General features: G+C 45.3%; 1 protein-coding gene across 1 annotated transcript in view; it reads right to left on the bottom strand.

Moving 5' to 3' along the window:
- Nucleotides 1-19511, bottom strand: part of LOC141131780 (store-operated calcium entry regulator STIMATE-like) — a 154681-nt gene that overhangs the window by 74016 nt on the left and 61154 nt on the right. Inside the window, exon 2 of the mRNA XM_073619437.1 lies at nt 17435-17483. Within this exon, the coding sequence (XP_073475538.1) occupies nt 17435-17483 (49 nt within the window). The remainder of the gene's footprint in view (nt 1-17434; nt 17484-19511) is intronic.

Genomic DNA, 19511 nt, shown 5'->3' with positions numbered 1-19511 from the left:
CAGCTAGGCTACGGGTTGAGGCCATTGGAGAGGTTCTCTTCTTTGATTCCCCGGTGGGGGTAACCCGCTGGTATGAAGAAAACAAACAGAGACTGAAACCCAAAGAAAGGAGCCCAGAGTGTTAGGATGCTCGATAAGAAGATAAGAAGATTTGGATTGTGGGAAGCAATATGAACTTGGTATAGAGAGGAAGAATGATGGTGTATGGTAGAGTAGGAATGGGGGAGGAGGAGGATATTATATTTAAAATTTTGCACATGTGGATACTAATGGTGGAGGGAGGGGGGGGAATGTTAGGAAGGGGTATTTTGAAAGGAATATATGAGGTGGTCACGAATAGAGCCCCAGGGGCTAACCTGGTAAGGTGGGGGGAGGGGCTGGGGGAGGGGGGGGAAGGGGTGGGGGGGGGAAGGGGTGGGAGGGATGGGGGGAGTGGGGGTGGGAGGGATGGGGGGGAGTGGTGGGGGGGGGGGACTGGTGGGGGGCGGGTGGTGGAGTGGGAGAGGGGTTGTAAATTTATTTTAAAGAGGAATTAAAATGCACATAGCACTTGGGGGGGTAGCTAGGGGGAAAGGGGGGAGGGGGGATGCAGGATTAAGCACATGTGTGGTAAATGTAAACACTATGAAAAAGGGGATATTTAGAATGTTTACTGGAATGGAATATAATAGTAAGGAAGCCCTATGGGCTACAAAGTACAGTGGGTAATTAAGGGAACACTTTTTTTTTGTTTGCCTTTTCTTCCTCCTTTTTATACGTAGTGCACAACATGGTATTAATAGAGGATTTTCATTTTAGCTATCTTATGGGTTCTCTGGGAGGTATAATGGGTAAGGAGGTGTTATTTTCCGGCAAAAGACAATGTACCAAGTTTAAGGCGCCCATTATTTTTGGTTTCCTAGAGGCCAGCTCTTGCCTGTGGCTTGTTTGATGCAGTCTAAGGTCCTTAAAATAGGCTCCTGGAACGTACGGGGGATGGGGAACCCAAATAAGAGGGCTGCCATTTTTTCATTACTGGAGTTAGGGGGGGTGGGTTTGGTCTGCCTACAGGAGACACACCTGACAAAGGACACGATGAAATGTCTCCCAAGTAGGAGGTTTCAGGCCCAATACCACTCGTCTCTTACTCTAGGGGGGTGAGTATATTGGTAACAAGAAGTATGATGTTCTCCTGTAGGCAGACCAGGATAGATAGTTTGGGTCGTTATGTTTTTTTATACTGCTCTATTGAAAATAGAATGTATGTCATTGCCAACATTTATATCCCCCCACCTTTCAAATTGGAAGTGTTATACAACCTAATGGAGTTTATGTTGGATAAAACAGACACCCCGGTGATAGTATTAGGGGACTTTAACGAGGTGCTGAACAGAGAGCTAGACCGATATCCATCGAGAGTCCAAGTAAACAGTGTAGCAGGGGGCCGGTTGGGTCAATTCCTAGAGGAGGCAGGCCTATTGGATATATGGAGGGCCTGGAAACCTGGAGTAAGGCAGTACTCCTGCTTCTCTGCCTCCCACTCCACCTTTTCCAGGATTGATATGACCCTGGGGAACGTAGAGGCAGTACCACTAATAAAGGATATAGTATATTATCCGAGAGGGGTCTCGGATCACTCTCTGATGGTGGCCTCAGTGGACATAGGGGTCAGGGAGGCTAGAGGGTTTTGGAAGCTAAGCCCATATTGGTTGGAGTTAATGGGGGAACCAGAGAGGATAACAACAAAGTTAGAAGACTTCTTAAAATCTAATGAAGGTTCAACTACAGTGGGTGTACAATGGAACACTTTGAAGGCATTTCTTAGGGGCATTTTGATCCAGGGGGTGGCAGGAGTCACAAAGAGGGCAAGGGAGTGGGAAGAAGGAATCAGGAGGGAACTGGAGTTGGCAGAGAAGCAATTTATAGAAGATCCTACTCCAGAGAAGCAGAAACGGTGGGAGGAAAAACAGGAAGCCTAAAGAGCAGCAGTCCTGAAGAGGGGTGAAAATAAGCAACTTTTCCAGAAACAACGGACCTTTGGGGAAGGTGAAAGTGTGGGACGTATGTTGGCCTACTTGGTAAAAACCAACTCCTCCTCCTCGATGATCCCGGCAATCAGGACTCCAAAAGGCGAGATATCTTCTCAGAGTCTAGAAATCACAGGCACATTCGAGAAGTATTACGAAAATCTGTACAGGTCGCAAGGGATCGTCGAGGAGAAGGACATGGAAAACTTTTTTAAGGGTATAAGGATCCCGATGGTTACTGAAGAGGATAGAGAGGGTATAGATGCGCCAATTACACTAGCTGAAGTGCAACAAGCGGTAAATGGAATGGCAAACCAAAAATCTCCAGGACCGGATGGTCTTCCGGTAGAGACCTATAAGCAGTACGGGAAGATCCTCCTGCCAGAATTATTGAAAACACTGAACTGGGCTCTACAGGGAGGGTGTTTGCCTGTTTCGATGACCGAAACAGATATTATTTTGCTTCATAAAGAAGGGGGTGACCCACTGGACCCGTCGGCATACAGGCCTATATCCCTGTTGTGTACAGACGCCAAGATCCTGGCAAGGGTGTTGGCTGCCAGGCTTAATAAAATTATGCATAAACTTATCCACGTGGTCCAAACGGGATTCATTTCTCATAGAACCACGAGCATGAATATCAGGAGGGTCTATATGAACCTTCAGACCCCGACTGAGATTATGGGATCAAGAGCAGTACTATCCCTGGACATAACTAAGGCCTTTGACAGTTTGGAGTGGCCCTATCTCTGGCGGGTGTTGGAGGAGTTTGGCCTGGGCCCTGTTTTTAGAAGGTGGATAAAAATACTGTACAGGGGCCCAAGCGCAAGGGTTAGGGTTAATAAAGACCTCTCAGGGAAAATATGCTTAGAGAGGGGAACAAGACAGGGGTGCCCCCTATCCCCCCTGCTTTTTGCCCTTGCCATGGAGCCACTAGCAATTCATATTAGGTCCAGCTCAAAAATTGAGGGGTTCGTAAGAAGAATAGGAGAGGAGAGGATTGCCCTGTATGCCGACGACGTCTTACTGTTTCTTGGAGATATGGGAGGCTCTCTTAGGCAGGTAATGGATATAATGGAGAAGTTTGGCAATGTGTCGGGACTGGTGGTGAACTGGAGGAAGTCTGCACTATTGCCATTAGATACACCCATTGGTCAGGACTTGTCGGGAATTCCACACCTAAAAGTAGTTTCAACGATTCGTTATTTGGGCATAAATATGTCAAAAGATCCCAATCAGTTCATTGTAGATAACCTAGTTCCATTACTGGGTAAATTTGAGCGTAAAATTGATATCTGGAGCCGGCTGCCCCTGTCTGCAGCAGGAAGGGGCAACTTAATTAAGATGGTCTGGTTGCCTCAATTGCTGTATTTGCTACACAATTCACCGGTGTGGGTGAATAAAAAGTGGTTTAAAAAGATCGATTCACTTTTCAGGGAACTGTTATGGAGGAGGGGGAAGGCCAGGATTAGCCTCCAGAACCTACAGCTGCCAGTTAAAGAAGGAGGAATAGCTCTCCCGCATCCGAGGTGCTACTTCTTGGCGGCACAGTTGCAGCATGTAGGGGGTGGATGCGCTGATAGTGGTTTGCTAACTCTGGAGACACCGCATAAAATCGTAGCGGAGGCACTGGAGGCAGACTCACTACCTGGTAGCAGTCCCACAACCAAGTTAATAACAAAAGTTTGGAAAGCAACAAAGACCTTAATGGGATATTTCGGGTTTACAGAATTTGCTCCCCTCTGGCATAACAGAAACCTACAGGAGATCGTGGCTATGGAGGAATTTAAGGAATGGGCGAGGTGGGGTATAAATAGACTATCCCAACTGTACAGAGGGAACGTATTGAAAACTTTTGAGGACCTTCAAAAAGAATATAGTATGCCAAAACAAACATTTTTTAGGCATTTACAAATGAGAGCAGCTCTGGAGGTACAATTTAGGGTAGGTCCCCCAGTTTGGACAGATGCTGTACTGCTACAGAGAGTGATCAGACCCGGGAAGATGAAGGGTTTTATTTCCGGAATATATACGCAACTATGCAAGGAAGCTGTCGTTAGATCAGAGCACCTCGGCTGCAGGGAGGGGTGGGAGAAGGATGTGGGAAAGTTAACTGATACACAATGGAGGGAAATTTTGAAGGTGGGGCAGGAGGTTTCAGTTTCACCTGCACAGACACTCTCTCAACTAATGTTGCTATACAGAGCATACTACACCCCAAAGAAACTATTCCGTTTTGGTGTAAGTCCCAATGCCAAATGCCCCAGGTGTGGGGAGGAGGGTGACCTGATACACATGGTATGGAGGTGCCCTAAACTAGTACGGTACTGGTTGGGGGTTGTGGGCTCTATTGGAGATAAGTGGGGGATCTCTTTAGAGACAGATGTCAGACTCTGCATTCTTGGATATAGGGTATGGAGCCTGGAGGAGGCAGCGGTTAAGATAGTGGTTTTGAGATGCCTATACCAGGCTCGGAAGCTTATTATGCAGAGATGGCAATCACCCCTCCCCCCGGCAGTTGATGAGTGGGTTAAAACAATAAATGACGTAATATGGAAGGAGAGAGCCCTATATATCAGAAGAGGGAACCTTAAAAAATTTAAAAAGATGTGGAACCCCTGGTTAGTAAGCGTAGGGTGTCAGGAATAAAAGGAGGTTCTGGCTCAGGGCGGGACGAGAGCAAGGGGAAGGCGGGAGGGTATGGGGGAAAATAGTTACCTGTCGCCCTATTGTACCATATGAAACTATCTGTTGGATAAGATATGCAGATGTAGTGGGAGTGAGGGTGGAACGGCTGAGGGATACACGGCCTCTTTTCTAGCAGAGTATGTCTACATGAACTTGCGGATGTTTTAATATGTTGTATGTAAAACTAAGAATTGTTAATAAAGATTATTTAAGAAAAAAAAAAAAAAAAAAAAAAAGGAGTGTAATACCACCTAGTGTGAAGTTTGAGTACTGTCTCTTTGATGGATATAGATCGTGTACATTTGTGCATATTATCTATCATGTCCTGCCAGTCCTCAGCAGGGAACTCTTGGGCCATCACAACCTCCCATGCCTCCATTGCCTTAGATTTTTGAGGGGAGTTGAAGTCATTAAGGTATCTATAAAGAGTAGATATGGTCCCCTTATCTCTCGAAGCCTCTCCACATAGAAATTCAAATGGAGTCTTTGACAATTCAACTCCACCCGCGATAAGTGCCGAGTAGAAGTGTCGTATTTGCAAGTATTGGTGAAACTCGGATCGACCCATAGCGTAGGTTTGCTGCAGGTGAGCGTAAGAACAAAAAGGAGGCATCCTGCAACAAAGATTCAAGGTTCACCAAACCCTTTGCGGTCCAGCTAAGGAATGACAATGTAGAAGAAAAGGCCGGAGGGAATGAAGGTTCTCCTAAAAAGGAAGATAGAAGGGGCTTAAACTTCTTAGAGTAGAGGGACCATAGATAAAGTGATTGGCCTACTATATTATTCAGTGGGGTGACATCTTTTGGAGATATAGAGCGGGACCATAGAAGACCTGGGAGGTAATAAGGAGCCACCAAGATCTGCTCAAATTGTAGCCATGGTATAGAGGCGAGGGAGGTATGCCACTGCGCCAATTGGATAAGGCGGGATGCCAAGAAGTACTTCCATAGATCCGGGCATCCCAAGCCCCCCTCACTTGAGTTCTATACATCAAGACAGGGCTATTTTCAATGTACTACATTACATAAGAACTAGTGCTTTTAGGCTTTGATTTATTTCGTATTTTATCGAATGGTTATATTTACTAAAAACCAAAGACACTGCACTTCCTTTCGGGATTCCCGGAGTACAAGATGATGGGCAATGGACAGTTATTTTTAGGTTGTGTATTATTATGCATATGCTGCTGATGTTTTTTGAAAGTTAGTACAGAACACTACACGTTCTTGTGTGGTCTAACAAGGTGTCCCTTCTGTTTACTCCAGACAGACAACTGACACCTAACACCTGATTCCATGCAACAAATTCAGTGTCACAAACACCAATTTGTGGCTCCAGAGCATTACATTCACAGTCTGTGCATGTCAGGAATGAGTGCAAAATCACACGTTCTCCCGACATACACAGAAACGTGCTACTCTTTAGCGGATGCACCCTTGATTCTTAATGGTACTCCCATACATCTGCTAATGCAGTTCGGTGCAAGTTGATTTTGCAAAGGGGTCAGGGACGCATTTCTCACCTGTCGGGCAGCCAATTGAAATGGATAGGTTGCTTTACATGTGCGCTCGGTCACACCTGCACAGTGCGAGCAGAGCCTTCATTAACCAAAGCCAAACTGGAACTAATTTGTTGCTTGAAGTACTGTGTATCTAAAGCCAAAACTGTGGGGTAGGTTAGCAACTCTTATGCCGCGTACACATGAGCGGACTTTACGGCAGACTTTGCCCGGCGGACTGGATTTCGTCAGACAATTCGATCGGGTGTGGGCTCCAGCGGACTTTGTTGTCTCAAAAGTTGGACGGACTTAGATTTGAAACATGTTTTAAATTAATCCGTCGAAATCAAGTCCGGTCGAAAAGTCCGCTCGTCTGTATGCTAGTTCGACGGACAAAGAGCCACGCTAGGGCAGCTATTGGTTACTGGCTATGAACTTCCTTGTTTTAGTCCGGTCGTACGTCATCATGTACGAATTCGACAGACTTTGGTGGACTGTGTGTAGGCAAGTCCGTTCATTCAGAAAGTCCGTCTTAAAGTACGTCGAAAAGTCCGCCGGGCAAAGTCTGCCGTAAAGTCCGACCGTGTGTACGCGGCATTAGGTTTTTAAAGGGTATGTTACAGCAACATTTCATATCTCTGATATGTGTCTGTTGTATCATGTATAAAAAGTATCCTGTTCTCTTCACATTGCTTCCTTTGTATGAAATAGCTGGTAATTCTGCCAGTCCTCCTGCTTTCCTATTTTCAGACTGATCACGTCCACCCCAGTGTGGTCAGTTTTCTTCTTTGCATTCTATTTGGGAGCACAAAACGGCGAGGAGGGAGAGGGAAACCAGCACAAACCATGTAAAAAGTCCAAGGAAAAGAGTAAAGTCCATATATTAGTCCAAATATAATAAGTGGATGGCTGCCAGTTGACGTAGTAACAAGCAACTATGTGGATCAAAGCATGAGGACAAGCAGCACCATCTAATTGTACTCAATCATTAAAAACAATGTATTCAGAAAGTAAGCAACTCACATTTAAAAGTGTTTGTCGATATGCAGTTCATAAGCTTTTTTAAATGTGAGTTGCTTACTTTCTGAATAAATCATGTTTAATGATTTACTACACTTAGATGGCGCTGCTTGTCTTCTTGCTCTGTCTTTATTTGGGAGCAGGGGCGGACTGACCATTCGGTCACTCGGTCGCCGACCGAGGGCCCGACGTCAGGAGGGGCCCCATGAGCTGCTCAGTCAGCAGCGGAAAAAAGCCGCCCGCCGCACCGCACGAAAACCCCGTCCTCCCGGTCGCCGCGGCCAGCCCGCTGCCAGAGCAGACCTCGGCTTAGGATGAGAGAGGCTCTGTCAGCAGGGAGGGGCGGGGCAGGGAGCTCCACTGACGCTCTGACCCTGCCCTGCCCCGCCCCTCCTCATGTAGTCTGAGTCTGTATAGAGCGTCTCTCCTGCACTTCTGAGAGCTCCGCTCTGGACCACAAAAATCCCCGCCCCCTACCGACGAAAGCCCCGCCCCCTACCGACGAAAGCCCTGCCCCCTACCGACGAAAGCCCCGCCCCCGGATCTCTGAGAGCGGGAGGTGAGCCCGACTGGTCAGGTAGGTCCTTCTGCCTACCGTAGATACCCGACCTGTAGACCCCTTTTTTTTTTGCTAAAGCATCCCTGGAAATGTTGTTTATCCCCCTGTATAGCTGTGCATTGCTGAAAGTTTGAATTTTAAAACCGGCTACCTGGTCATCTCCTGTAGTCGCATCCCCAGTCTGGTTATCTCCTGTTGTCGCATTCGCAGTCTCTGGTTATCTCCTGTAGTCGCATTTGCAGTCTGGTCATTTCCTGTAATCGCATTCGCAGTCTGGTCATTTCCTGTAGTCGCATTCGCAGTCTATGGTTATCTCCTGTAGTCGCATTCGCAGTCTCTGGTTATTTCCTGTAGTTGCATTCGCAGTCTCTGGTTATTTAATGTAGTCGCATTCGCAGTCTCTGGTTACTTCCTGTAGTTGCATTCGCAATCTGGTTATTTCCTGTAGTTGCATCCCCAGTCTGGTTATTTCCTGTAGTCGCATTCGCAGCCTCTGGTTACTTCCTGTAGTCACATTCGCAGTCTGGTTATTTCCTGTAGTCGCATTTGCAGTCTGGTTATTTCCTGTAGTTGCATTCGCAGTCTCTGGTCATCTCCTGTAGTCCCATCCCCAGTCTCTGGTTATTTCCTGTAGTCGCATTCGCAGTCTGGTCATCTCCTGTAGTCGCATCCCCAGTCTCTGGTTATCTCCTGTAGTCACATCCCCAGTCTCTGGTTATCTCCTGTAGTCGCATTCGCAGTCTGGTTATTTCCTGTAGTCGCATTCGCAGTCTCTGGTTATTTCCTGTAGTCGCATCCCCAGTCTCTGGTTATTTCCTGTAGTCGCATCCCCAGTCTCTGGTTATTTCCTGTAGTCGCATTCGCAGTCTGGTTATTTCCTGTAGTCGCATTTGCAGTCTGGTTATTTCCTGTAGTCGCATTCGCAGTCTGGTTATTTCCTGTAGTTGCATTCGCAGTCTCTGGTTATTTCCTGTAGTTGCATCCCCAGTCTCTGGTTATTTCCTGTAGTCGCATTCATAGTCTGGTTATTTCCTGTAGTTGCATTCGCAGTCTGATTATTTCCTGTAGTCGCATCCCCAGTCTGGTTATCTCCTGTAGTCGCATTCGTAGTCTGGTTATTTCCTGTAGTTGCATTCGCAGTCTCTGGTCATCTCCTGTAGTCGCATCCCCAGTCTCTGGTTATCTCCTGTAGTCGCATTCGCAGTCTGGTTATTTCCTGTAGTTGCATTCGCAGTCTCTGGTTATTTCCTGTAGTTGCATTCGCAGTCTCTGGTCATCTCCTGTAGTCGCATTCGCAGTCTCTGGTTATTTCCTGTAGTCGCATCCCCAGTCTCTGGTCATCTCCTGTAGTCGCATTCGCAGTCTCTGGTTATTTCCTGTAGTCGCATTCGCAGTCTGGTTATTTCCTGTAGTCGCATTCGCAGCCTCTGGTTATTTCCTGTAGTCGCATTCGCAGTCTGGTTATTTTCTGTAGTCACATTCGCAGTCTGGTTATTTTCTGTAGTCGCATTCGCAGTCTGGTTATCTCCTGTAGTCGCATCCCCAGTCTCTGGTCATCTCCTGTAGTCGCATCCCCAGTCTCTGGTCATCTCCTGTAGTCGCATTCGCAGTCTGGTTAATTCCTGTAGTCGCATTCGCAGTCTGGTTATTTCCTGTAGTTGCATTCGCAGTCTCTGGTTATTTCCTGTAGTTGCATCCCCAGTCTCTGGTTATTTCCTGTAGTCGCATTCGCAGTCTCTGGTTATTTCCTGTAGTCGCATCCCCAGTCTGGTTATCTCCTGTAGTCGCATTCGTAGTCTGGTTATTTCCTGTAGTTGCATTCGCAGTCTCTGGTTATCTCCTGTTGTCGCATTCGCAGTCTCTGGTTATCTCCTGTAGTCATTTATGATATCTATGGCTATGCATATTTATTGAATCCATATTGAGCACTATATTTGATTGGCTGTTTTCTTCTGCTTAGGCCTGGCAAACACGCACAATCGCACATGATGATGACTTCATCATCATGTGCGTGATTGTGATTGTGCGTGTGTGCCAAGCAGAAGCAGCCAATCAAATATAGTGCTCAATATGGATTAAATAAATATTGGGAAGATTGTTCCTTCCATTGGTGATCAGTGGGAAGAATGTTCCTTACATTGGATGTCAGTGAGAAGAATGTTTCTATACATTGGTGGTCAGTGAGAAGAATGTTCCTTACATTGGTGGTCAGTGGGAAGAATGTTCCTTACATTGTTGGTCAGTGGGAAGAATGTTCCTTACATTGTTGGTCAGTGGGAAGAATGTTCCTTACATTGTTGGTCAGTGGGAAGAATGTTCCTTACATTGGTGGTCAGTGGGAAGAATGTTCCTTACATTGGTGGTCAGTGAGAAGAATGTTCCTTACATTGGTGGTCAGTGGGAAGAATGTTCCTTACATTGGTGGTCAGTGGGAAGAACGTTCCTTACATTGGTGATCAGTGAGAAGAATGTTCCTTACATTGGTGGTCTGTGAGAAGAATGTTTCTATACATTGGTGGTCAGTGGGAAGAATGCTCCTTACATTGGTGGTCAGTGGGAAGAATGCTCCTTACATTGGTGATCAGTGGGAAGAATGCTCCTTACATTGGTGGTCAGTGGGAAGAATGTTCCTTACATTGTTGGTCAGTGGGAAGAATGTTCCTTACATTGGTGGTCAGTGGGAAGAATGTTCCTTACTTTGGTGGTCAGTGAGAAGAATGTTCCTTACATTGGTGGTCAGTGGGAAGAATGTTCCTTACATTGGTGGTCAGTGGGAAGAACGTTCCTTACATTGGATGTCAGTGAGAAGAATGTTCCTTACATTGGTGGTCAGTGAGAAGAATGTTTCTATACATTGGTGGTCAGTGGGAAGAATGCTCCTTACATTGGTGGTCAGTGGGAAGAATGTTCCTTACATTGGTGGTCAGTGGGAAGAATGTTTCTATACATTGGTGGTCAGTGAGAAGAATGTTTCTATACATTGGTGGTCAGTGGGAAGAATGCTCCTTACATTGGTGGTCAGTGGGAAGAATGCTCCTTACATTGGTGATCAGTGGGAAGAATGCTCCTTACATTGGTGATCAGTGGGAAGAATGCTCCTTACATTGGTGGTCAGTGGGAAGAATGTTCCTTACATTGTTGGTCAGTGGGAAGAATGTTCCTTACATTGGTGGTCAGTGGGAAGAATGTTCCTTACATTGGTGGTCAGTGAGAAGAATGTTCCTTACATTGGTGGTCAGTGGGAAGAATGTTCCTTACATTGGTGGTCAGTGGGAAGAACGTTCCTTACATTGGTGATCAGTGAGAAGAATGTTCCTTACATTGGTGGTCTGTGAGAAGAATGTTTCTATACATTGGTGGTCAGTGGGAAGAATGCTCCTTACATTGGTGGTCAGTGGGAAGAATGCTCCTTACATTGGTGATCAGTGGGAAGAATGCTCCTTACATTGGTGGTCAGTGGGAAGAATGTTCCTTACATTGTTGGTCAGTGGGAAGAATGTTCCTTACATTGGTGGTCAGTGGGAAGAATGTTCCTTACATTGGTGGTCAGTGAGAAGAATGTTCCTTACATTGGTGGTCAGTGGGAAGAATGTTCCTTACATTGGTGGTCAGTGGGAAGAACGTTCCTTACATTGGATGTCAGTGAGAAGAATGTTCCTTACATTGGTGGTCAGTGAGAAGAATGTTTCTATACATTGGTGGTCAGTGGGAAGAATGCTCCTTACATTGGTGGTCAGTGGGAAGAATGTTCCTTACATTGGTGGTCAGTGGGAAGAACGTTCCTTACATTGGTGATCAGTGAGAAGAATGTTCCTTACATTGGTGGTCTGTGAGAAGAATGTTTCTATACATTGGTGGTCAGTGGGAAGAATGCTCCTTACATTGGTGGTCAGTGGGAAGAATGCTCCTTACATTGGTGATCAGTGGGAAGAATGTTCCTTACATTGTTGGTCAGTGGGAAGAATGTTCCTTACATTGTTGGTCAGTGGGAAGAATGTTCCTTACATTGGTGGTCAGTGGGAAGAATGTTCCTTACATTGGTGGTCAGTGAGAAGAATGTTCCTTACATTGGTGGTCAGTGGGAAGAATGTTCCTTACATTGGTGGTCAGTGGGAAGAACGTTCCTTACATTGGATGTCAGTGAGAAGAATGTTCCTTACATTGGTGGTCAGTGAGAAGAATGTTTCTATACATTGGTGGTCAGTGGGAAGAATGCTCCTTACATTGGTGGTCAGTGGGAAGAATGCTCCTTACATTGGTGATCAGTGGGAAGAATGCTCCTTACATTGGTGGTCAGTGGGAAGAATGCTCCTTACATTGGTGATCAGTGGGAAGAATGCTCCTTACATTGGTGATCAGTGAGAAGAATGTTCCTTACATTGGTGGTCAGTGAGAAGAATGCTCCTTATATTGGTGATCAGTGAGAAGAATGTTCCTTACATTGGTGATCAGTGAAAATGATATAAAGTTAATAAAAATAATTTTAAAAAAATGTAAAGCACCCCCATGATCCCCACACATGCTCTATATGAAAAGCTTTATGTAGGATGAGCACATGTATGTAAACGTGTCTATAGACGCAAATGCTGGACACGGGAGCCCACCTGCAAGGTAACCCCACCCCGGGAGAGCGCTTCTCCTAGGGAGTTATCTGATGTGGGGAGGAGCCGCGAGAGCCACCCCCAGATGTCGAGGTTCGGGGCCATTCTGTGCAAAACGAGCTGCACAGTGGAGGCAAGTATGATATGTTTTTTTTTTTTTTTGTTTTTTGTTTTTTTTTTTAAATAACAAAGAGCCTTTACAATCACTTTAATTTTGGAAAGGTACCATTGTTGCACTTTCTTTAATGTAATTCTGTGACGAGCGCATGTAGTGTGGGCAGTGCAAAATGTAGGTGGGGATTTGTGTGGGTGTGGCATTGAATGTGGGTGGGAACACATGAGCGGGGACAGGGGGCCCCAGGATCTCCTATTGCCCGGGGGCCCCATGAGTTGTCAGTCCGCCCCTGTTTGGGAGCACAGCTTGCCTGTACTCCAATGGTTAGACTTGTGCTGACACAGCCCCCCTACACTTTTCTTCACTGGGAAGGACAATGTACTGCTGTATGTCTGCCTCCTGCTGCCATGCTCCCCCAGCAGTCTCCAGCCCCACCAATCCAAGCCCCTTATGTAGCTGAGAACATAAGTCATGCGTTCACTAAACAAAAAAAAAAAGCATTTATAAATTTACATATAATTTTGCTTTGCATTTCTATCTTAAGCTGAATGGGTTATACCAGGTAGGGGTTCACATATACTTTAATTGCATCACTTTAATTGCATCTGTGGTCAAAAATGTTACTTTGCTGGCACTGAAAGAAGTTTTCCAATGGGGACACGGGCAAGTATGTGTGTGCAATACCTGTTGGATCCCTGTGGAAGCTGAAAATCATTGTAGCAGGCTCTGCTATGAAAGTGATTGCTGCTAGCTTCTAGGTCCTGTGCTGACTGGCTGCCCTGCTGCTTAGTGAACCCAGGAGGTGTCTCGCTCTGCAAAAGTGTCATTTACAGAACACTTTGTATTTTCTCAATGAATACAAAGTGTTCTGATAGGACAAGGTGGAGCAGTGACATAATCTCTACCTTGTCCAATCAGAGAACACTTTGCATTTATTTAGAAGATGTAAACTGTTTTTTAAACGTCAGCCATACTTGTATGCTCTTACCAAAAAATGGAAGTAATACATGAAAAGGGATTAGATCTGGAGACACTACAAGCGTGATTACCCTTTTTATACCAGAGCAGTCATTAAAAAAAAAGCGAGGCTTTGTTCAAGAGTAGGAATAAACTCAGGCATGTATGGACACAATATTCCAACCCACCCAGGCTATCCTGCCAAGAAGCTGCCAAAGCGGACAGCCAATCATAGGTGGTGGAGGCATTGCCCACCTCGCAGCCACACGTATGTAAAGGGCAAGTATATGTGCACCTGCAGGGCGGGGAATGCTTCTGCAGCCTATGATTGGTTGTCCGCTTTGGCAGTTTCTTGGTGGGATAGCTCAGGCGGGATGATAATTGTATCCAAACATTCCTTGAGCTCATCCCTACTCTTGAGAAAAGTCTCATTTTATTTTCCCGGTTGGATAGGTTAAGTGGGTTTGGATTTGTGTTTTAACCTGCCTGAGCTCTTCCCTGTTCATGAAGTGTACCTTAGTACTAAAGGGATATTTTTGCACAAAATTTGGAAAGGTGCTACATCACTACATATTACACACTTTGAATATCTTCTTACAAATCTTAATGTTGAGTGGACATTGTTTCAAGTGGAGGTTAGGCTAACCCTACACTATACAATCTGATTGTATAACCTTCTTTAGATCTACCAACTATGTAGTGCAATGGGTTGCCTGAATTGTTATCAGTAGAAACAAGTGTTCCGCTTTGTCCTCAGTTTTGGCAACTCTAAAGAAGATGGTACAGATATTTTTTAATCAGTTTGTATATTGTATAAACCGGCTTTACACATTAAAAAGGGATTGGGTTTAGTCCCCACCACCATTCTTCCTTAGGTGAAAAGGACGTGTCCCTGGCCCCACAACCTCCTGGGATTTCCCTATAATATATCCCAGGGGGCTGCAGGAACAGGGACATAAAGACAATGGGCAGAGCTTGACTGTGCCATTGGAGGCCTGCCACCTGAACTCAAATGAGGCAACTGACTCTTGTTGATCAAGGAAGACCATGATCAGTGGATCACAGCAGGACAATGCTGGATCCCCTGGGCAGATGAGAATCTGAACTGAGAACAATGTTGCTCAACAGGTGGGGGATGGGGAGGGGGCATTGACAGTATGACACACTTTCATATAGAATGCATATGTGCTTTTGTATGCACCTACTGAGTTACTAGTAACAATGTACTACTTACAGGCAGGGCTTTTTTCTGGGGGAACGCCATTCCGCCACCTATGACAGACACAGACATTGAAGCAGGCATGAATGGGGACTGCATAAGCCGGTGATCGTACATAGTTCCGGCTGCAGCATGCCTGATACAATGGAGGGCGGAGTGATATCATCCCCACTCCGCCTCTCTCTGCAGATTGAATGTTCCTTTCGGCACAGCCTCTCTTGGATCTGTGTGACGAGAGAGAGCCCAATCTCGCAACACGTGTAGCCTGACTGCAGAGAAACTGTGCAGCCTTTCTTGGTAGAGTATTCATGTAGGATGGGGCTTTGCTAATGATGCTTGAATGAGGGTCTGTGAGCATCTCTATGCTGGATATGGTATGGGGCCCGCCTCTGCGCTGGCCATGGGGCTGGTTGTTTGCTGGTTATGGGGCTGTCTCTTGAGTGATATGAGGGCATCTCTCTGCTGGATATAGACCAGTTGAAATAATCTGCAAGTGCCTCTGTGTTTACTTTGGTAAGAGCTGGGTATTTCTAATGTCTTGTGCATTTTACTACATTGCTTTTTATTAACGCATTTTATACAAATTACTTGTATAGCCCCGAAAGTATACCTGTTCTCTAAAGTGCTATGAGGGATGGAGACATGGGGCGGTTCTAGGGGTGGGTAGGGGGCAGAGACAGGTGTGGCCTAGGGGAGGGGGGGGTGAGTTCCTGCACCTTTTCTCAGAGAAAAAAACCCTCCTTACAGGGCCTCATCCTATATCATGGTGAATACATAGCATGTAATGAGCCCAGCAGAATGGGCACCACTCATTTCGACAACATTTGAAAAGTTTATAATCCAAACACAAATTTATGGGGAGGAGGGTGAAGTAACATGACAACACTGAAATATTTTTGCAAGCTTCAGGTGCAGATCTCTGGGTTGTAAAAGCACAGAGAGAGCAGCAACACATTTGCATCTCACAAGCATACAGCTTGTGAGATGTAACACACAGGGACCACGCTACCACTAGGCAAACTAGGCAGCCTAGAGCGCAGCCACGGCTGCTGGCTTACCTACTCTCTGCTGGGATTAGAGGGCGCCTTGAGCTTGTCAATGCGCCTCGTTCTTTACCCAGCTGTCTAGCACCAGAAATGTCTGTGGTGGCCGGGCATCCATCACTACACGGCAGTGATCAGCAAGAGCCTGACTCGGGAGAAGAGCTCCATTGTGGCACCGCTTCCTCCTTGACCTTGCCCCCCTGACCCTGCCCCTCAGGAGGCAGGAAGCAGCGGGTGCAGCGTATCCCGCGCTTCCAGAGTTGTCACAGAGGAAGGTCGGGAGATGCAGGCTGCTGCAGGAGCCACTGGAATTGGACGGATAGATGCAGGAGACTGGCATCATGGTATGAAAGGTACCGTCTGTCATCATACACAGACCTGGCCTGCAGATCTGCAGACAGACTGAGGAGAGACTGCAGGAACAGGGCTAGGGGTCTCTCATCCCCCACCCTCTCTCTCAGGCCCCCTCCCCTCTCCTCTCTCTCAGGCCCCCTCCCTTCTCCTAGCCCACCCTCCCTCAACCCTTCTCACTCAGCCTCTCTCTCTCAACCCCCCTCCCTCTCCCCCCTCTCAGCCCTCCTTTTCTAAACCCCCTCTCTATAAGCCCTAGCCTCTCTTAACCCCCCTCTCAGTCCCCCTCTCTTAGCCCCCCTCCCCCAATTAGCTGGTCTTGCCTAGGGTGCAAAATAGGCTGGCACCGGCCCTGGTCAGGTAGGTAAGTGTATGTGTCAGATAGGTCAGTGTAATGGTCAGGTAGGTCACATGTGTTACAAGGGCAGGGCAAAGGGGGTGGAGCCATGGGGGGGCAGAAAAATGAGGTTTCGCCTAGGATGTCAAAAATCCTTGCACCAGCCATGGTAACACAGCAAACACCAACAGACAACAAATATACATTTGAGGCCGCGGGAAGTTTTCCATAGCCAAGGTTCGTGCATGCTTGACTTTAGAACATAAAGGTCAAGTTGGCTGTGGACCACAGTGCTTTCTTCTCAGCTGGCCAGTTCACCACCATATAACTCAGCGGGCAGCAAAAGAATTCCTTTCATAAGGATCCCAGAGTTACCCCAAGGAAAAAACTCCACAGGGACTCCCTGGAAACAATAGGCCTTCAAGCCTTTAATAGTCCCCAAGCAAAACCAACTTCGCAAATCTCACGATGACAGGCCTGACTAATAAATATTCTGAATTCATGGGGTAACCTCTTTAACAGAGACTGCTGGAAAAATCAATAGCAACTGGTAAAAGCAATGCACACTATGTGCTTAGAGCAGGGTTACTCAACTTTTTTCTAGTCAAGGCACCCTTTAAAATTCTGCATCCCATTCTAAAATCTAAAAAAAAAAAAAATAAACTAATCATTTTATGCATTCCAACAGCATCCATACATATAGGACACACAACATTCGAGGCGATTTATTCTTTGAAAGCAAATACACTTTTGCACACTGGTACTGACTAGTATTCCGGCATTTATTTTATCTCAGCCCACACATCTAGGATGATACAATGCTGACATAGAGAAGCATGGGGGGTGGGGGGCTTGTATAACATTTTGGGGGCAAATTAGGGCAATCTTTAGGCATTTTGCAAAGGCGCCCCTGAAGAACCTAGAAGGCACCCTGGTTGAAAAAGGCTGGCTTAGAGGAACTAGAGATAGAGATCAATAGGCACTTTCAATCAGTTAGCCAGTATACAGTTTACAAAAAAAGGACAAATTAATATACTCACCAAATTCGCCAGGGGCGCCTCCTATCTTTTGGCTCCCTCCAGCGTTTTACTGAAAAAGAACACAATAAATCATACATTAAAAATGCCGGCTTTGCCCATCTAACAAAATTTCTTCGTACAATTGAACCACGCTGCTGCCTGAGTTTTGTGTGTGTGTGTTACAGAGAGATTTAAACACTTCACGGCAGCCAGCTCTTTTTATACCTTTAAGATCAGTGTGCTGCTAAGGTAAGGAGATTGATAACAAGTGGTTACTTTTTTTGTTTTTTTTGTTTTTGGTATTACAAATACCAGATTCATATAAAACCAGCACTGAGCACAGCTATTAACTACATAAAAAATATCAGGAATAAAAGCCCTACTTTAGGACTTGTTCATACCAACCCACATACTAAAACACATTCAGGCTGGTGTCCACTGTGTTATGCCGCATACACACGAGCGGACTTGCCAATGGTCTAAACTCCGTCGGAATTTCTGACAGAAAGATTTAGAACATCTTCTATATCTGAGTCCATCGGAAATGCCGACAGAAAAAGTCCAATGGGGCATACACACGGTCGGAATGTCCGACCAAAAGCTCCCATCGAACTTTTTCTATCGGGAAGTCGGGCCGTGAGTACGCGGCATAAGAGCCGTGTTATGCTTTGTTTTTTTCCTAAAGTGTCAAACAACACCACTTCAATTAACCCTATCTACCACAACTCATCGCAACATGCTGTGGTGTGGTGAGTTTTGCTACGTAAAAAATGAACCATGTCTGCATTTTTATGCAACACAGTCCAAATTAATGTAGTGTTGTAATGTGAAAACAGGGCACACAAAAAAATTTTAATAAAACAGATTCCCCCATGCACACAACTGATGTGGATGGAGGAAACCTCCATGCTGTGCTATTGTACTCTGACAGCAGGGACTCTTGCCAGAATACACTGATCAGTGCTGCAGGCGATTTGATGGAATTAAAATTTTCCAACATCCCATTTGACAAAGTCAATTTAATAAGAGCAAACCAAAGGCAAACAGGAGAAAAGCAAGAGAGACAACACCATTCAGCCATTGATGGATAGAAATTTTGGATAGAAATCTATCTATGGCAGTTCCGGCTCGACAGAAGTTAAACAATAGATTTATGTTGAATGGGACTAGAGAAAAATCTTTCAATTGATCAGTGGCTGCAGCCAATCAGCTGCAGCATTGATCAGTGTATTATGACAGTGGAGGCTTCAGAATACAGAACACATTAGCACAGCAGGAAGGATTCTTCATCTATCCTGCTTGTGTGGATTGGGAATCTGTTCATTTATTTTTTTCCATCATTTGATCAAAAAAAAAAAAACAAACAAATCCTCTATTACCAGCCTTTCTGTGCACTAAAGAATAAGAGCACTTTCAGCACTTATTTCGTACTCGTCTCTGAATCCTGATTGAAGAAGTTTTTTTTGCAAGGGAGATTTGCTAATTACCCAGAATTTCACACACAGTGACCTACAGACTGGAAGGAGATTCACATAATTCTCCTCATACAGCATCCAGCACTAAAGGAAACTAAAAAGAAGAGGAGTGATGAAGTTTTTAATGGCATAAATCATTAACCCGTCTCTCTCTTCTATTGGTGGCTGAAAATAGCTGCTGCAGAAGAGATGATGGAATTACAGACTTCTGGAGGTTCATGTGTCTAAAACGCAAGTTTTACCTGCAAAACTAATGACATATACGGGTAAAAAGAATATCTACTGCAATACGGGAATTTTTTAGATGGAGACAATCATTGTTTAGAGTTTTATTTTAACAATCTGAAGGTTTACCAGATTTTCAAACCCATTGTATAGTCATTTTACAAATAAACATTTAAAACACAAAAAAAACTGTTGTTCTCAGTGACCAATCAGGTATCATAATTATTTATATGAGATAATGAAGCAACGAACTTCACTGCCATGACCACTCCTTGACACTCATTGTGTTCTTATATTCTCTCCTAGTTTTATAAATAGGCACTTAATTCTAAATTCTAGTTTAGAATTCTTTTAAATTAGGATTAATAAAATTGAAGGAATTAATAACAAACAATACA

This window comes from Aquarana catesbeiana, linkage group LG03 (assembly GCF_042186555.1).
Source record: "Aquarana catesbeiana isolate 2022-GZ linkage group LG03, ASM4218655v1, whole genome shotgun sequence".
In the NCBI taxonomy this organism is placed as follows: Eukaryota; Metazoa; Chordata; class Amphibia; order Anura; family Ranidae; genus Aquarana; species Aquarana catesbeiana.
This window is presented reverse-complemented; position numbering and strand designations above follow the sequence as displayed.